General features: G+C 51.8%; 1 protein-coding gene across 1 annotated transcript in view; it reads right to left on the reverse strand.

Moving 5' to 3' along the window:
- The window catches only part of LOC119928159 (ATPase family AAA domain-containing protein 3), a 62394-nt gene extending 44370 nt beyond the window's left edge, over positions 1–18024 (reverse strand). Inside the window, exons 1-6 of the mRNA XM_038746142.1 lie at positions 17733–18024; positions 10251–10327; positions 9807–9908; positions 5264–5323; positions 2312–2381; positions 629–794 (exon numbers count right to left, since the gene is read on the reverse strand). Coding sequence (XP_038602070.1) covers positions 629–794; positions 2312–2381; positions 5264–5323; positions 9807–9908; positions 10251–10327; positions 17733–17940 — 683 coding nt within the window. The 5' untranslated portion in view covers positions 17941–18024. The remainder of the gene's footprint in view (positions 1–628; positions 795–2311; positions 2382–5263; positions 5324–9806; positions 9909–10250; positions 10328–17732) is intronic.
- Between the last annotated feature and the right edge of the window lie 164 nt (positions 18025–18188).

Raw genomic sequence — 18188 nt, forward strand, 5'->3', positions numbered from 1 at the left:
ATGAGGACCTGGGTTCTAATCCTGGATCCACCACTTCTCTACTGTATGACCTTGGGTAACTCACTTCTCTGTGCTTTAGTTCCCCCATCTGGAAAATGGGGATCAAGACTGTGACCCTCATGTGGGATAGAGACTGTGTCCAACCTGATTAGCCTGTATCCACCTCAGCACTTAGTACAGCGCCTAGCACATAACAAGCGCTTAAATACCATAAAAAAACATACCCGGTCCAACCTAATAATAATTAATAATAATGATGGCATTTGTTAAGCACTTACTACGTGCCAGGCACCATACGAAACGCTGGGGTGGGTACAAGCAAATCGGGTTCGACATAGTCCCTGTCCCAGGTGGGGCTCACAGTTTTCATCCCCATCTTACAGATGAGGTAACTGAGGTCCAAAGAAGTGAACTGACTTGCTCAAAGTCACCCGGCAGACAAGTGTGGCAGAGCCGGAATTGGAACCCGTGACCTTCTGACTCGCAGGCCCAAGCTCTATCATCTTTGCCATGTTGCTTCTCTCTCTGGGCAACTGAAGGGGACTCTCCGAGACGGCGGGACCGGAGCTCCCGGAGGCAGGTAGGGTGGGGTGACGGCGCCGCGGATGCCCAGCCGGTGACCACGTACTTCAGGGACTCCAAGATGGTCTGCCGGTGCTCTGCGGCCTTGAGGCGGATCTGCTCCCGGATGATGTCGGCGTTCTCCCTCTCGGCCTTGGCCCGGGCTCTGGTCTCCGCCTCGATGCGCAGCATCTCGTTCTTGTGACGCAGCTCCATCTCCCGCTCCACCGTGGCTGGCCGACCGGAGAGGAGACACAGTCGGGAATGGTTGACACCCCATCGGCGACCGAGCCCCTGACCCTTGGGGAGGGAGGGTCATGACCCCTGGGGAGGCAGGGTTGTCACCGGTATCCGGCGCTTGTGGGGGGGACTTCTCCCGGACTCCTCTTCCCCTGACCCACATGTCTCCAGCCTTCACACCAAGGGGCTCTTCTCTAGACTGTAAGCTCACTGTGGGTAGGGAACATGTTCACTAACTCTCTTGTATTATATGCCCCCCCCACCAGTTGATCAGTGGTATTTATTGGGTGTCTACTGTGTGCAGAGCATTCATTCATTCAATCGTATTTATTGAGCGCTTACTGTGTGCACAGCACTGTACTAAGCACTTGGGAAGTACAAGTTGGCAACATATACACTGTAGTAAGTGCTCAGAAGAGTACCACACAATGGAATTGATAGACACATTCCCTACCCACAACGAGTTTACAGTCTAGAAGTTCTCCCATGAACTTAATACAGAGCTCTGCACACAATAAACGCTAAATACACAGCGCTGACCAAATGACTCCTGGGGAGATCATCATCATCAATCGTATTTATTGAGCGCTTGCTGTGTGCAGAGCACTGTACTAAGCGCTTGGGAAGTCCAAGTTGGCAACACATAGAGACAGTCCCTACCCAACAGTGGGCTCACAGTCTAAAAGGGGATTCAGAGCCGATATGGCCCTGACCCCCGTGTCAAAACCGCTCCAGAAGAAGCCGAGTCAACAGGGACCGTACGATCAATAACAACTAATCAATCGTGCTTACTGTGCGCAGAGCACTGTACTAAGCACACTTGGGAAAGTACAATGTAACCAAGTTGGCAGACATGTTCCCTGCCCACAAAAAACTTAAAGTCCAGAAGTTCTCCCATGCACTTAGAACCGTGCTCTGCATATAGTAAGGGCTAAATAAATGCCACTGGCTGATTGATTCCTGGGGAGATTCAGATCTAACCTGGTCCTGCCCCCTCTATCAGAACTGCCCCAGAGAAAGCCATCAGAGTCATCAGGGACTGTACGGTTAATAGTGATCATTGCCTTCGGCAGCTCAGAAATGCAGCAGTCAGGGCAGCAGTGAAAGGATGCGTGGCCACCTAGGCTACAAGCTTCCAAGCCCCGGGCTGAGGGACGCAGCACGCTGCAGAGTCGAAAAATCCCACAGGCAAGTCAGGTGGCAACGTGCCTCCTGGCTCCGGGGCTTAAAGCTGGGTCCTGGGACCTTGCCAGGAGTATCCCGAACTTGGCCATACCTTAGCCACGACCCGAAGGCCTGGCCCCCTTAAATCCCGTTCCAGACCGGGCTCCTCGTGGGTGGAAAGGGTGTCTCTCGGGCTTCAGCTGCACTCTCCCGAGCTCGCAGCCAGCGAGCCTTCAGTTCAGCATTTGGACATGGGGCAGGGGTGGAGAGAGGGGGGACAAATGCCTGGCACCCATTCCTCTTTCCACCTAATCTGGGTCCCGGGGCGTCGCCGAAAGACTCTTACCTCGCCTTATTGCTTCCTGCTTCTGCACGGATTCCTCCTGCTTCCTCAAGTTCTCTTCATTGAGAAGTTGCTGAGAACAAGGGTTAGGTAGAAGGTTAGGCTAGGAGGAGGGCACTCAGCTGATACTACTGACTGATTACATAGTGATACTCTCCTAAATCCCAAATAATGATAATGATGGCATTTGTTAAGCGCTTACTATGTGCGAAGCACTGTTCTAAGCGCTATGGGAGAGGCTGACAGCCCCCAACACCCCTTCTGCCAGGAAAACTGAATCCAACCCCGGCAAAGAGCGGCTCCCCCAGTCCCGATCCTGTCTCCCAACCGCTCTGACCGAGACCCCGATGTGGAGGCTTGAAGTAGGGAAATCGTACAGGTAAAAAATAAAGAGTCGGAGCCTCCTCGCAGTCTCTGTTATGGAAACCCCAACGGACACTGCGTGAGGGCTGCAAGCTAGCCTGTGAGCTCATTGTGGGCTTAGAATGTGTCTGATTATTGTTGTATCGTGCTCTCCCAAGTGCTTAGTGCAGTGCTCTGCACACAGTAAGCGCTCAATAAATACAATTGAATGAATTAGGAAACTCCTGAGGGTGCCGGCATTTAGGGGGGCTTTTGGGATGTGAGGGGGATGGAGGGAAGAAGGGGCTACAGTTAAACTCAGTCCATTGCCCACGTGGGATGCTGCAGTGCCACTGCCCCGGTCAGGTCTGGGACATCCTGACCGGCCCTCACAGGAGAGTGCATTGGTCTCCCGCTCAAGATTAGCCCTCCGATTTGATCCTTCTTCCTTCAGGAGCCAAATGTGACGTGACCCAAGTGTGGTGCCGTTGTGAAGTGAATTGGTGTCACAAAGAAGTCTGCCCGTGGCACAGAAGAGCAAAACAGGCAAGACATCCAAGGCAGCCCACCCTGGGACGCACTGGGAATACTCGTCCCAGCTCCCGCAAGACGGAACAATTCAAGATATCAAAATGCCCTCCTCTGGCAAACTGGAAATACTATTCCTGGGTGAGACAACATTCCTTGGGCACCCTAAAGATACGCCTATTTTCAGGGAAATGTTCATGTTTTCAGGAAGATTCAGACAGCGATCAAAGTTGGCAAGTGGCACTAGAAATAGTCCCATTAAAGGGATGTGTTCTCCATTTTGGAAGTCGGAGGCTAGCTTGCCCAAAGTCACACAGCTGTCAAGCGGTGGAGCTGGGATTTGAACCCATGACCTCTGACTCCCAAGCCCGTGCTCTTTCCACTGAGCCATGCTGCTTCTTGTGGGCCTTTTAAACAGGCCCACGTCTCCCTTATCAAAAAAAGCCCTCCCTTAACCCCATGGTTCCCTCTAGATATTACTTCAGGTCCTTACCATTCCTCTGTAAACACACTGAGTAAGTCTGGCTTCTGTCCCCTTCACTCCTCAGAAACCACCTGCCCTCTCAGGGCGCAAATGATTGCCTTCTTGTCAAATCTAACAGCCTCTCTGGGCAGTTCTCTGGAAAATGAATTTGGAAAGGCTCCTTGCCCACTGGCACATGCAAATACCCCAGAGGATTCTGGTCCAGCTCGTTGAAAGAGGCTCACGTCATGCCTCGGTGTGGGCGATGGAAGTCGCTAATTGGGGAGTAGTAGTAATAACTGTGGTATTAAGTGCTTATTATGTGCCAGCCACTGTACTAAGCACTGGGGTGGACACAAGCACATGGAGTCCCTGTCCCATATGGGGCTCACAGATTCGTTCCCCATTTTACAGATGAAGGAACTTGCCCAAGGTAACAAAGCAGACAAGTGGTGGAGCCAGGATTAGAGGCTTCCTGAAAGAGGTGGTGTTTTGGATCCTCCTGCCCAGACTTGTACATATTTATTCTATTTTATTTTGTTAATATGTTTTGTTTTGTTCTCTGTCTCCCCCTTCTAGACTGTGAGCCCACTGTTGGGTAGGGACCGTCTTTATATGTTACCAACTTGGAGTTCCCAAGCGCTTAGTACAGTGCTCTGCACACAGTAAGCGCTCAATAAATACGATTGAATGAATGAATGAATGCCTCACTCCCCCATTAGAGTACAAGTTCCTCGTGGAGGGAACATATCTTGGGTTTCTACTGTTCTTCTTCAAGTGCTTAGTCCAGCGCACTGCACCTAATGGGTGCTAATACCATGCCTCGTTCTATAGCCACTCATTCATTCATTCATTCAAGTGTATCTATTGAGTGCTTACTGTGTACAGAACACCGTACTAAGAGCTTGGGAGAGTACGCTATAACAACAAACTTACAGTCTAGAAGACGAGCTTTCAGTCTAGAGGACAAATTGGGTTTTTTTAATAGCATTTATTAAGTGCTTCCTATGTGCAAAGCACAGTTTTAAGCGCTGGGGAGGTTACAACGTGATCAGGTTGTCCCACGGGGGCTCCCAGTCTTCATCCCCATTTTACAGATGAGGTAACTGAGGCCCAGAGAAGTTAAGTGACTTGCCCAAAGTCCCACAGCTGGCAACTGGCAGAGCCGGGATTTGAATCCATGACCTCTGACTCCAGAGCCCGTGCTTTTTCCCCAGAGCCAGGCTGCTTCTCGTAACGGGGGCCATCACCTCCACGGCCGTTGGCGTCGGGCTCTCTGACAAGACCCGAGTTTTTGGTTGGGGCTGACAAGACTCAAAATGGCGACTCACTAGCCCCATTGGCTCTCGGAAGCCTATCCCCACCCGGTTCTCGTTCTCCCCTGACCTCAAATTCCCGTCCCCCTTTATCCCCTGTGCTCTCGGTGAAATTCTCGCTGACTTCCACTAGCACCCGTACCTGCATCCTAACACATCCCCCAGTTACCAATCTTGGTTCTCTACTTCCAGGCCTGGACCGCAGAGTCCTCCATCTCTCACAGGGTAGACCGATACGAGTCCCCGAGCCCGAGGCCAGGAGATGGGTGGGTCTGGGCGGCCGGGAGACCCGCCGCCGCCGCTCACCTGCTGCCGGAGCTGGTCGTCGTAGCGCTGCCGGGCCAGCTTGTCCTGGTACTGGGCTCTCTGCGGGAAAGATACGGGGGATTTCAACATGGGCTCCCCCGCCCAACATCCTCCACCACCCTGCCCGCATCACTCCAACCGCCACCCTTAGCATTTATATTGACAAATTGACCTTTATATTGACCTTGACAAATCACTGCTAGGAAAATGATCCGAGCCTATAGTGTGCGTTTGCTTTGAAATTATACCATGGATTTCTGACCTTCGCCGTCTCATGCCACGGAACCACATTTCTTCTGAAGGAGGAGGAAAGTCTGTTTCTGTATGGTATTTGTTAAGCACTTACTATTCTATTTATTTTATTTTGTTAATGTGTTTTGTTTTGTTGTCTGTCTCCCCCTTCCAGACTGTGAGCCCGCTGTTGGGTAGGGACCATCTCTATATGTTGCCAACTTGTACTTCCCAAGCGCTTAGTACAGTGCTCTGCACACAGTAAGCACTCAATAAATACGACTGAATGAATTAATGAATGAATTTATATGGCCATCAGTTTTACGGCCGATTTTCTTGGTTTATTCATTTAAACCACGCTGAGAAACAGCATGGCCCTACTGGATAGAGCACAGGCTTGGGAGCCGGAAGATCACAGGTTCTAATTCCAGCTCTGCCACTCGCTTGCTGTGTGACCCTGGGCAAATCATTTCACTTTGCTGGGCCTCAGTTCCCTCATCTGGAAAATCAGAATTAAGAGTGTGAGTCCTATGTGGGAAAGGAACTGTGTCCAACCCAACTACCTTTATTGCCCTTTAGACTGTAAGCTCACTGTGGGCAGGGAGTGTGTCTGCTTTTTGTTGTACTGTAATAATAATAATAATTATGGTATTTGTTAAGCGCTTACTATCTCTAGACTGCAAGCCCGTTCATTCAGTCGTATTTATTAAGCGCTTACTGTGTGCAGAGCACTGGACTAAGCTCTTGGGAAGTACAAGTTGGCAACATATAGAGACGGTCCCTACCCAACAGCGGGCTCACAGTCTAGAAGGGGGAGACAGACAACAAAACATATTAACGAAATAAAATAAATAGAATAAATATGCACAAGCAAAATAGAGTAATAAATATGTACAAACATATACACATATATACAGGTACCCGTTGTTGAGTAGGGATTCTCCTCCCTCCTCTCAAGTGCTACTCCGGCCACCTGTGCTTCTGACCCCATTCCCTCTCATCTTATGAAATCTCTCGCTCCATCCCTTCTCCCCTCCTTAACTTCCATCTTCAACCGCTCACTCTCCACTGGTTCCTTCCCCTCTGCCTTCAAACATGCCCATGTCTCTCCCATCCTAAAAAAACCCTCTCTTGACCCCACCTCACCTTCTAGTTATCGTCCCATATCCCTCCTACCATTCCTTTCCAAACTCCTTGAACGAGTTGTCTACACGCGCTGCCTAGAATTCCTCAACAACAACTCTCTCCTCGACCCCCTCCAGTCTGGCTTCCGTCCCCTTCATTCCATGGAAACTGCGCTCTCAAAGGTCACCAATGACCTCCTGCTTGCCAAATCCAACGGCTCATACTCTGTCCTAATCCTCCTCGACCTCTCAGCTGCCTTTGACACTGTGGACCACCCCCTTCTCCTCAACACGTTATCTGACCTTGGCTTCACAGACTCCGTCCTCTCCTGGTTCTCCTCTTATCTCTCCGGTCGTTCTTTCTCAGTCTCTTTTGCAGGCTCCTCCTCCCCCTCCCATCCTCTTACTGTGGGGGTTCCCCAAGGTTCAGTGCTTGGTCCCCTTCTGTTCTCAATCTACACTCACTCCCTTGGTGACCTCATTCGCTCCCACGGCTTCAACTATCATCTCTACGCTGATGACACCCAGATCTACATCTCTGCCCCTGCTCTCTCCCCCTCCCTCCAGGCTCACATCTCCTCCTGCCTTCAGGACATCTCCATCTGGATGTTCGCCCGCCACCTAAAGCTCAACATGTCGAAGACTGAGCTCCTTGTCTTCCCTCCCAAACCTTGTCCTCTCCCTGACTTTCCCATCTCTGTTGACGGCACTACCATCCTTCCCGTCTCACAAGCCCGCAACCTTGGTGTCATCCTCGACTCCGCTCTCTCATTCACCCCTCACATCCAAGCCGTCACCAAAACCTGCCGGTCTCAGCTCCGCAACATTGCCAAGATCCGCCCTTTCCTCTCCATCCCAACCGCTACCCTGCTAATTCAAGCTCTCATCCTATCCCGTCTGGACTACTGCACTAGCCTTCTCTCTGATCTCCCATCCTCGTGTCTCTCTCCACTTCAATCCATACTTCATGCTGCTGCCCGGATTATCTTTGTCCAGAAACGCTCTGGACATATTACTGCCCTCCTCAAAAACCTCCAATGGCTACCGATCAATCTGCGCATCAGGCAGAAACTCCTCACCCTGGGCTTCAAGGCTGTCCATCCCCTCGCCCCCTCCTACCTCACCTCCCTTCTCTCCTTCTACTGCCCAGCCCGCACCCTCCGCTCCTCCACCACTAATCTCCTCACTGTACCTCGCTCTCGCCTGTCCCGCCATCGATCCCCGGCCCACGTCATCCCCCAGGCCTGGAATGCCCTCCCTCTGCCCATCCGCCAAGCTAGCTCTCTTCCTCCCTTCAAGGCCCTGCTGAGAGCTCACCTCCTCCAGGAGGCCTTCCCAGACTAAGCCCCTTCTTTCCTCTCCCCCTCGTCCCCCTCTCCATCCCCCCGTCTTACCTCCTTCCCTTCCCCACAGCACCTGTATATATGTATATATGGTTGTACATATTTATTACTCTATTTATTTATTTATTTATTTATTTTACTTGTACATTTCTATCCTACTTATTTTATTTTGTTGGTATGTTTGGTTCTGTTCTCTGTCTCCCCCTTTTAGACTGTGAGCCCACTGTTGGGTAGGGACTGTCTCTATGTGATGCCAGTTTGTGCTTCCCAAGCGCTTAGTACAGTGCTCTGCACATAGTAAGTGCTCAATAAATACGATTGATTGATTGATTGATAGGGATTGTCTCTATCTGTTGCCAAATTGTACTTTCCAAGTGCTTAGTACAGTGCTCTACACACAGTAAGCACTCAATAAATACGATCGAATGAATGTGCCAAGTACTGTTTTAAGCACTGGGGCGGATACAAGGTAACCAGGTCGTCCCACGTGGGGCTCACGCTTTTAATCTCCATTTTACAGATGAGGTAACTGAGGCACAGAGAATTTAAGTGGCTTGCCCAAGGTCATACTGCTGACAAGCGGCAGGAGCCGGGATCAGAACCCACGTCCTCTGACTCCCAAGCCTATGCTCTTTCCACTAAGCCATGCTCCCAAACGCTTAGTACAGTGTTCTGCAACAGTAAGTGTTCAATAGATACAATTGAATGAATGAATTTTACTTTCCCAGCCTCCTACCAGTTAGACCTACTTTCCCATCTGCTCCTCCCGCACATAAACAATGTTGGTCTGCCTGTTTCCCCCGCTTAAACTGTGAGCTGTTTGAGGGCAGGGAGGGTGTCTCTAAGCCAATTCTCCACACACAATAGGCTCAACAAATGTTATCATATGAATGCAAGAGTTAGGCCTGACCCAGCCCCCTTTTTGTGAGACCCCCTTGATGTCTTGGAGACAGTGTCTCATCTAGACACTGCTATAATTGTTATGCTGCTACTGAAAAGCAGTGTGGCCTAATGGAAACAACACACGCTTGGGAGTCAGAGAACCTGGGTCCTGATCCCAACTCAGCCACCTGTCTGCTGTGTGACCTTAGGCAAGTCACTTAACATCTCAGGGCCTCAGTTACCTCACCTAGAAAATGGGGATTAAATCTTCTTCCCTCCAACTTGAACTCGAAGCCCCATTTGGGACAGGGACTGAACTCAACCCTAGAGCTTAGTACACTGAATCTGAACTCAACCTTAGAGCTTAGTACACTGTTTGGCACATATTAAGCACTTTAATACCAGTCATTAATATTATGATGATGACGACGCCTACTACTCTTTCTGCAGATGCAGATGACTGGAGGAAAAAGCCCCCGGAAAAGGGCTTCAAGTTGGCAGGAACCAACCAGAGAAAGGGACAGAGATTTTCTGTCCATCTCATTCCGCCGGCCAGCTGAAACAAACCGAGATTTCTGTCTCTGACCTTTGAGCATTTTAAAATGGTCTTCAAATCAGGCGACGCAGGTCCTAGACCACAGATCCTCATTTCTTCCCAGTGGCCGCCTTTCCGGATCATTTATTTTTTTAATGGGATTTGTTAAGCGCTGACTATGTGCCAGGCACTGTACTAAGTGCTGGGGTAGATACAACTTAATCAGGTTGGACACAGTCCATGGCCCACGTGGGTCTCGCAGCCTTAATCATGGGGGAGAAACTCCATCGCCGGGAGCCCCGGAGCAACCCGGCAGACTCCGAGAGGCAGAGGGACCTCGAGGGTCCTTGGCCCAGTCCCCCCAAGTCACCTGGCCGAGCAGGCCAGCCGGCCCCCTCCCGGCTCCGGCCACCACGGAGCCGCCTTACCGCCTGGTGTTGCCTCGTCTCCTCATTCAGCGTCTTCCTCCTCTCTTCGGCCTGTACTCGGATCTGTTCGTTCTTCAGCTGTTCGACAGCGGCCTCGTACTCCTGAGGAGAAGTCGGAAGAATCCGTCACCCGCGGAAGCCGGGCTGCAGCACAGTCAGTACGGTCAAAGCCCCGCTCCCCAAACCAACAGCCGGACCTCCCCGTCCGCCCAACTCCGGGCCATGAAAGACGCAGCTCTCCACCGGCCTCCCGCCTCCGACTTTCCGGGCCGGGAGCACCTGGGGCAAGAGCAGACAGCAGGAGGGAACGTGATGCTCAAAAGGCATTTCCTCAGCCAGAACCGCTTACCCCCCTCCCCCCTCCTCGTCTTTCGACCCCCGAACGAGGCTGAGAGAGGGATACTTTGGGAAAAGAAACTCTGAATGTGCGAGTTCCTGACTTACTTTAACTTTTGACTGCTGCTCAAGTTGCAGTGTCTGTTCCTGCATCTGGGCGAGGTGCAGAGCATCCTTAGCGTGGCCTGTTGGGGCAAAGGACACGACGGGAGTTGGGCACACCGCTGACCGCAGGTTTTGCAGTAGCATTTCGGGACTGAAAAAATGGACTTCAAGGTTCACTTTTTGCCCTTTTTCGAAAAACGGTATTTGTTAAGTGTTTACCATGAGTCAAGTACTGTTCTAAGAGCCGGGGCAGATACGAGTCAATCGGGTCGGACACAGCCCCCGTCCCACACGGGGCTCACACTGTAAATAGGATGGACGACAGGTACTGAATTCCCATTTTACAGATGAGGAAACTTAACAGTGACTTGCCCACGGTCACAGGGAAGGCAACTGGCGAGGCTGGGATTAGAACCCAGGTCCTCTGACACCTAGGCCCGTGCTCTCTCCACTAGGCCACACTGCCTTTCCTTCGCACTCCACAAGCTCCTTCTCTTCGAAGGCACAAGAACTTCCAAGCCTTCTTCAGAACTGGCACGAGGGCCCTCGCTCTTCACGCTGAAGTCCCCTCTTCCCGAGGCGGCCTGGGCCGACGCGACACCCTCGACACGCGTGATCTTTATCAGGGGAAAGGCCACCTCGTGACTCCGAGCCAGAGAATTTTTTTGAAAAGAGGGCTCCTCGGCAGCCCGGTTCAAGTCGCCTATGTTGGAGCAGGAAGAATCTCAGGACCACCCGTCGACGTGGACGGGAGCTCGCAGAGAAAGGTCACATCGCCGACTCCGCCGGCGTCACTCTTTACCTCGGCTAAGTGCCCTTCGCGGGGCGGCCTCCAAGGAATAACGCTGTCCCGCCAGCTTCCTGCCGGCCCAGCTACGCGAGCACAGTTACGACATACTAGTGATAGAAAGCAGCGTGGTCTTGCTCTGGGGAGGGAGACTGAATTTCCAAGAGGCTCTCCGGAGTTAACGGGAAGCCCCAGGCCAATCCTTGGGGAGCTCGACAGGCAGGTGCCTTCAGGTCACCTTCTCGGCCGGGTCGAAGTCAAAATTTGAAGGGAAACGAGGGGAGGGAAATCGGAGGCGAAACGGAAACGATCAATGGGCAAAAGAGGGAGAATCAGGATTCCAGATTCATTCAATCATACTTATTGAGCGCTTACTGTGTGCAGAGCACTGTACTAAGCGCTTGGGAAGTACAAGTTGGCAACATATAGAGATGGTCCCTACCCAACAACGGGCTCACAGTCTAGACGGTACGCCTAAGAAACTAAAAGCTCAGGAATTCAACACCTGTGGCCAACCCTTCTAGACTGTAAGCTCATTTTGGGCAGGGAATGTGTCCGTTTATTGCTGTACTGAACTCTCCCCAGCTCTTAGAGTGCTTTACACACAGTAAGCACTCAATACACATGACTTGTTTTGTTGTCTGTCCCTCGCTTCTAGACTGTGAGCCCGTTGTTCATTCACTCATTCATTCAATCGTATTTATTGTGCACTTACTGTGTGCAGAGCACTGTACTAAGCGCTTGGGGAGTACTAGTTGGCAACATATAGAGACGGTCCCTACCCAACAGTGGGCTCACAGTCTAGAAGGGGGATTGTTGGGTAGGGACTGTCTCTCTGTTGCCAAATTGTACTTTCCAAGCACTAAGTACAGCGCTCTGCACACAGTAGGCGCGCAATAAATACGATTGAATGAATGAATGATTGGCTGACTAACCTTGATTGGACAGGTCACCTTGATTAAGTGGCCATGGCTCATTAGGGCCAGCTCAGGAGGGCTCTGAAGATGGGGAGAGTGGTGCGTCACAAACGAAGAAGGAATTCCAGGCCAGAGGGAGGGCACGGGCCGGGGGTCGGCGGTGAGAAAGACGAGACGAGACGGAGGTACAGTGAGTAGGCTGGGGTTGTGCAGGCTTGGGGGGCAGTAGATTGGTGAAGTAAGGCAGGAGGGAGAGAGCTGATTGAATGGTAAAGCGTTCCTGTTGGATAATAATTATGGTATTTTTTAAGCATGCTATCATCATCATCATCATCAATCGTATTTATTGAGCGCTTACTGTGTGCAGAGCACTGTACTAAGCGCTTGGGAAGTACAAGTTGGCAACATATAGAGACAGTTCCTACCCAACAGTGGGCTCACAGTCTAAAAGGGGGAGACAGAGAACAAAACCAAACATACTAACAAAATAAATAGAATAGATATGTTCAAGTAAAATAAATAGAGTAACAAATATGTACAAACATATATACGTATATACAGGTGCTGTGGGGAAGGGAAGGAGGTAAGATGGGGGGTGGAGAGGGGGACGAGGGGGAGAGGAAGGAAGGGGCTCAGTGCTAGGGACTGTACTGAGTGCTGGAAGCACTAAGCGCTGGAGGTGGGGACGGATGAGCAATGACTGGAAGTTTTTAAGGAATAGGAGGATGGGGGCTGAATGGTTTTTCAGAAACTGATTCGGGCAGCAGAGTGAAATATGGACTGGAGTAGAGAGACAGGAGGTGAGGAGGTCAACGATGAAGCGGATTCAGTGGTCACGCTGGGATATGATGAATGCTTGGATCAGCGTGGTAGCAGCCAGGATGAAGACTGGGGGAACAGATTCCAGACACATTCCAGAGATGCAATGTGGCCTAATGGATGGCGTACGGGCCCGGGAGCCAGAAGAACCTGAGTTCGAATTCCAGCTCCACCGTTTGTCTGCTGTGTGATCTTGGGCAAGTTACTTCGATACAATACAATACTTTAATTACAATAATAGCACAATTATTATTATTATTAAGAGGGTGACCTCAGGCAGTCACCCCACTGACCACCAGAAAATTCCGCAAGGGGTTCAGGATGCTCCAGAGCCGGGGAACCTGCTAAAGCTGCTGCATTTCCCCAGAATGCAGAAATCCATTACCATGCAGACAGCGCTTGGAGATTTAGTTGGGGAGAGAGGGAGGACTTGAAGCACGGTGGCTGGGGGGCTACGGTGTGTGCATGAATGCTGCATTCGTGCTGGGCTGAACTGCATCCCAGAATTCCCGGGATCAACAGGACACATGAGTGGTCAAGGCCCTGTCCCCCAGGAAGAGGAGCTAAACCCACCCCTGGCTTGGCCTGTTTGAGGTCATCCCAGAAGACTGCTGGGACTTGAACATCAAGAAGTCCTGGGCTCTAATCCCGGCTCGGCCACTTTTCATTCGTTCATTCATTCATTCAATCGTATTTATTGAGTGCTTACTGTGTGCAGAGCACTGCACTAAGCGCTTGGGAAGTACAAGCTGGCGACATATAGAGACGGTCCCTACCCCACAGCGGGCTCACAGTCTAGAAAGGGGAGACAGACAAAAAAATTAAACATGTGGACCAGTGTCAAGTCATCAGAATAAATAGAGGTAAAGCTAGGTGCACAACATTAACAAAATAAGTAGAATAGTAAATATGTACAAGTAAAATAGAGTAGTAAATCTGTACAAACATATATACAGGTGCTGTGGGGAGGGGAAGGAGGTAGGGCGGGGGGATGGGGAGGAGAGAAAAAAGGGGGCTCAGTGTGGGAAGGCCTCCTGGAGGAGGTGAGCTCTCAGTAGGGCTTTGAAGGGAGGAAGAGAGCTAGCCCTGCGTGACCCTGGGCAAATCACTTAACTTCCCTGTGCCTCCATTCCCTCGTCTGTAAAATGGGGACTACGACTGTGAGCCCCATGGTGGGACACGGACTCTGTCCAACCTGATTAGCTTGTATTTACCTGAGCGCTTAGTACGGTGCCTGGCATATAATAAGCACTCAACAAATACTATTTTTTTTTAAAAAGCCCACTGGAGTGACCACACAAACGTGGTCATTCACGTCTGATGGAATCACTGCCACAACATCCTGGTTCTTCTCTCCCCACTACCCGACACATGCACACAAAGCTGCCCCAAAAGGGAAGGGGCAGCTGAACTTAGTACGGTGCTCTGCACACAGTAAGCGCTCAATAAATACGATTGATTGATTGATTGAACTTGATCTAGCCCAACCAGGGTGGGTTTGATCCCAACCGATCGGCTCCCCTGACTTGGGAACCGCCGGGCCACGGGGGAATCTAACGTGTCACTGAGCAAGGTGCAGTGAGTGGGTGGCTGCCTTGATTTCCCCCTTCTAATATCTTGGAATGGGTCTTGGGAGTCTCCCTCTTCCCTGTAAGCTTGTGGTGAACAGGAAAAGTGCCTACCAACTCTATTACAATAATAACAACAATTAGTATGGTACTTGTTGAGCGCTTACTATGTGCCAAGCACTGTTCTAAGCACTGAAGATACAAGTTAATCAGATTGGATACGGTCCCTGTCTCACCTGAAGCACAGTCTTAATCCTCATTTGACAGATGAGGAAACTGAAGCCCAGAGAAGTGAAGTGGCTTGCCCAAGGCCACAGAGCAGACATAGGATGGAGCCGGGATTAGAACCCAGGTCCTTCTGGCTCCCAGGCCTGTGCTCTGTCCACTCAGCCATGCTTCTTTCTAATTATAATAATAATAATGGCATTTATTAAGCACTTACTATGTTCAAAGCACCGTTCTAAGCGCTGCGGAGGTTACAAGGTGATCAGGTTGTCCCATGGGAGGCTCAGTCTTAATCCCCATTTTCCAGATGAGGTAACTGAGGCACAGAGAAGTGAAGTGACTTGCCCAGAGTCACACAGCTGACAGTTGGCAGAGTCGGGATTTGAACCCCTGACCTCTCTTTCCACTGCGCCACGCTGCTTCTCTGCTGCTTAGACTACGCTGTAGTCTCCTAAGCGCTTAGTGGAGTGCTCTGCACACTGGAGGTGCTCAATAAATATGACTAATTGATTGACTGAGCACTGCCCCAGGGTCGGGATAACACCCACCTGACTGCCGGAGCTAAGACAGCAGTCCCAGTGACCCTGCCAAACTGAGCGACCTTGAGCAAGTCACCTTCCCTCTTCGTGCCCCCCTCAGTTTCCCCACCCCCAAATTCACTCATTCAGTCGTATTTATTAAGCGCTTACTGTGTGCACAGCACTGTACTGAGCGCTTGGAAAGCGCAATTCGCAAATAAAGAGAGACAATCCCTGTCCACGGAGAGGAAAGGTCAGCCTGAGGCCCCTCTAGGAGGTCACAAGGGAATGAGGGAGGGAAAGTCCAACGATGGGGGAGAGGGATGTTCGGACCTATGGAAGAGGCCAATCAATCAATCAATCAATTGTATTTATTGAGCGCTTACTGTGTGCAAAGCACTGTACTAAGCAACAGACAGTCCCTACCCAACAGTGGGCTCACAGTCTGGAAGGGGGAGACAGAGAACAAAACCAAAGTGCTTACTATGTGCCAGCGAGGTTGGCGGGGCTCGAGACCCCACCCGCAAAGCATTTGGCGCTTAGAGCAGTGCTTGGCACATAGTAGGCGCTTAAATATCATAGCAATTATTAATTATTACTATTACCCCTTGATCTAGTGGACAGCGCGGGCCTAGCAGTCACAGGGACCTGGGTTCCAAATCCGGCTCCACCATGAGTCTGCTGTGCAACCTGGGGCAAATCACTTCCCCGTGCCTCAGTTACCTCAATCAATCAGTCGTATTTATTGAGCGCTTACTGTGTGCAGAGCACTGTACTAAACGCTTCGGAAGTCCCAGGTGGCAACATACAGAGACGGTCCCTACCCAAGAGCGGGCTTTGGAGTCAGAGGTCACGGGTTCAAATCCCTGCTCCGCCACTTGTCAGCCATGTGACTTTGGGCAAGTCACTTAACTTCTCTGTGCCTCAGTTCCCTGATCTGTAAAATGGGGATGAAGACTGGGAGCCCCCCTGGGGCAACCTGATCACCTTGTAACCTCCCCAGCGCTGAGAACAGTGCCTTGCACATAGTAAGTGCTTAATAAATGCTATTATTATTATTCCCTTATATTCCCCCCCAGTGCTTAGAACAGTGCTTGGCACATAGTAAGCGCTTAACAAATACCAACGTTATTATTATTCTTTGTGCCTCAGTGCCCTCACCTGCCAAATGGGGATAAAGACTGGGAGCCCCACGTGCAACAACCTTTGCATCCCCTCCCAGCGCTTAGAACGGTGCTTGGCACATAGTAAGCGCTTAACAAATACCAACGCTATTCTTCTTCTCTGTGCCTCAGTGCCCCCACCTGCCAAATGGGGATGAAGACTGGGGGCCCCACGTGGGACAGCCTTTGCATCCCCTCCCAGCGCTTAGAACAGTGCTTGGCACATAGTAAGCGCTTAACAAATACCAACATTATTATTCTTCCTTGTGCCTCAGTGCCCTCACCTGCCAAATGGGGATGAAGACTGGGGGCCCCACGTGGGACAACCTCTGCATCCCCTCCCAGCGCTTAGAACAGTGCTTGGCACATAGTAAGCGCCTAACAAATACCAACGCTATTATTCTTCTCTGTGCCTCAGTTCCCCCACCTGCCAAATGGGGATGAAGACTGGGAGCCCCACGTGGGACAACCTTGATTCCCTTGCATCCCCTCCCAGCGCTTGCACCCCTCCCACGTGAAGTAGCGTGGCTCAGTGGAAAAGAGCCCGGGCTTTGGAGTCAGAGGTCATGGGTTCAAATCCCTGCTCCGCCACTTGTCAGCCGTGTGACTGTGGGCAAGTCACTTAACTTCTCTGGGCCTCAGTTCCCTGATCTGTAAAATGGGGATGAAGACTGGGAGCCCCCCCTGGGGCAACCTGATCACCTTGTAACCTCCCCAGCGCTTAGAACAGTGCTTTGCACATAGCAAGCGCTTAATAAATGCCATTATTATTATTATTATTCTCTTGTATTCCCCCCAGTGCTTAGAACAGTGCTTGGCACATAGTAAGCGCTTAACAAATACCAACGCTATTCTTCTTCTCTGTGCCTCAGTGCCCCCACCTGCCAAATGGGGATGAAGACTGGGAGCCCCAAGTGGGACAACCTTTGCATCCCCTCCCAGCGCTTACAACAGTGCTTGGCACGTAGTAAGCGCTTAACAAATACCAACATCATTATTTATTATTAATCTCTGTGCCTCAGTGCCCTCACCTGCCAAATGGGGATGAAGCCTGGGGGCCCCACGTGGGACACCCTTTGCATCCCCTCCCAGCGCTTAGAACAGTGCTTGGAACGTAGTAAGCGCTTAACAAAACCAACGCTATTATTCTTCTTTGTGCCTCAGTGCCCTCACCTGCCAAATGGGGATGAAGACTGGGGGCCCCACGTGGGACACCCTCTGCATCCCCTCCCAGCGCTTAGAACAGTGTTTGGCACGTAGTAAGCGCTTAATAAGTACCACTATTATTAATATTAATCATAGTAAGTCTCCCCCTCACCTCACTTTCGGTTGGAGTCGGGGGGGGGGGGGGGCGCGTGACCCTGAGGTAACCCCGGCCGCCCCCCCCGCGCCCCCTCCCCACGCACGTACGTACGCACGTACGCACGCACGTACAGACTCACGCGCGTGCGCGAGCGCCCCCCCCCCCCCCCCCCCCGCCGTACTCACGCGAGTGTTCGAGCTCGCGCGCCGCCTTGGCCGCGCGCTCCAAGCCCGTGGGGTCGAAGTTGCTCCATTTGTCCTTGGGCGCGGGGCGGTCTCCCCCGCTGTCCCCGCCGCCATCCCCTCCGCCGGGCAGCGACGGCGGGAGAGGCAGCCCCGGCCCAACGCCGCCCTCCCCTTGGGGCCCCTTGTTGATCCCGAAGAGCCAAGACATGCTGATGGCGGCGACGGCCCCTCACACCTGCCCAGCCCTCTCGCACGCGGCCGGCCCCGTCCGCAGGGCGCACGCGCGGGGACCGCCCCCTCCCGCCGGCTCCCGTCGGCCGGCGATTGGCCAGCTGCCCCGTGACGTCACAATAGGGGGCGTGGCCTGACCGAAGCTCGGGCCACGGGAGCCGAGGAGGGACAGAAAAGGGGCGGGGCGCGAGGCGCGGTTCCGCAACCTCACTTCCGCCTAGCAAC

The sequence above is a fragment of the Tachyglossus aculeatus genome, chromosome 5 (assembly GCF_015852505.1).
Source record: "Tachyglossus aculeatus isolate mTacAcu1 chromosome 5, mTacAcu1.pri, whole genome shotgun sequence".
NCBI classification, from domain to species: domain Eukaryota; kingdom Metazoa; phylum Chordata; class Mammalia; order Monotremata; family Tachyglossidae; genus Tachyglossus; species Tachyglossus aculeatus.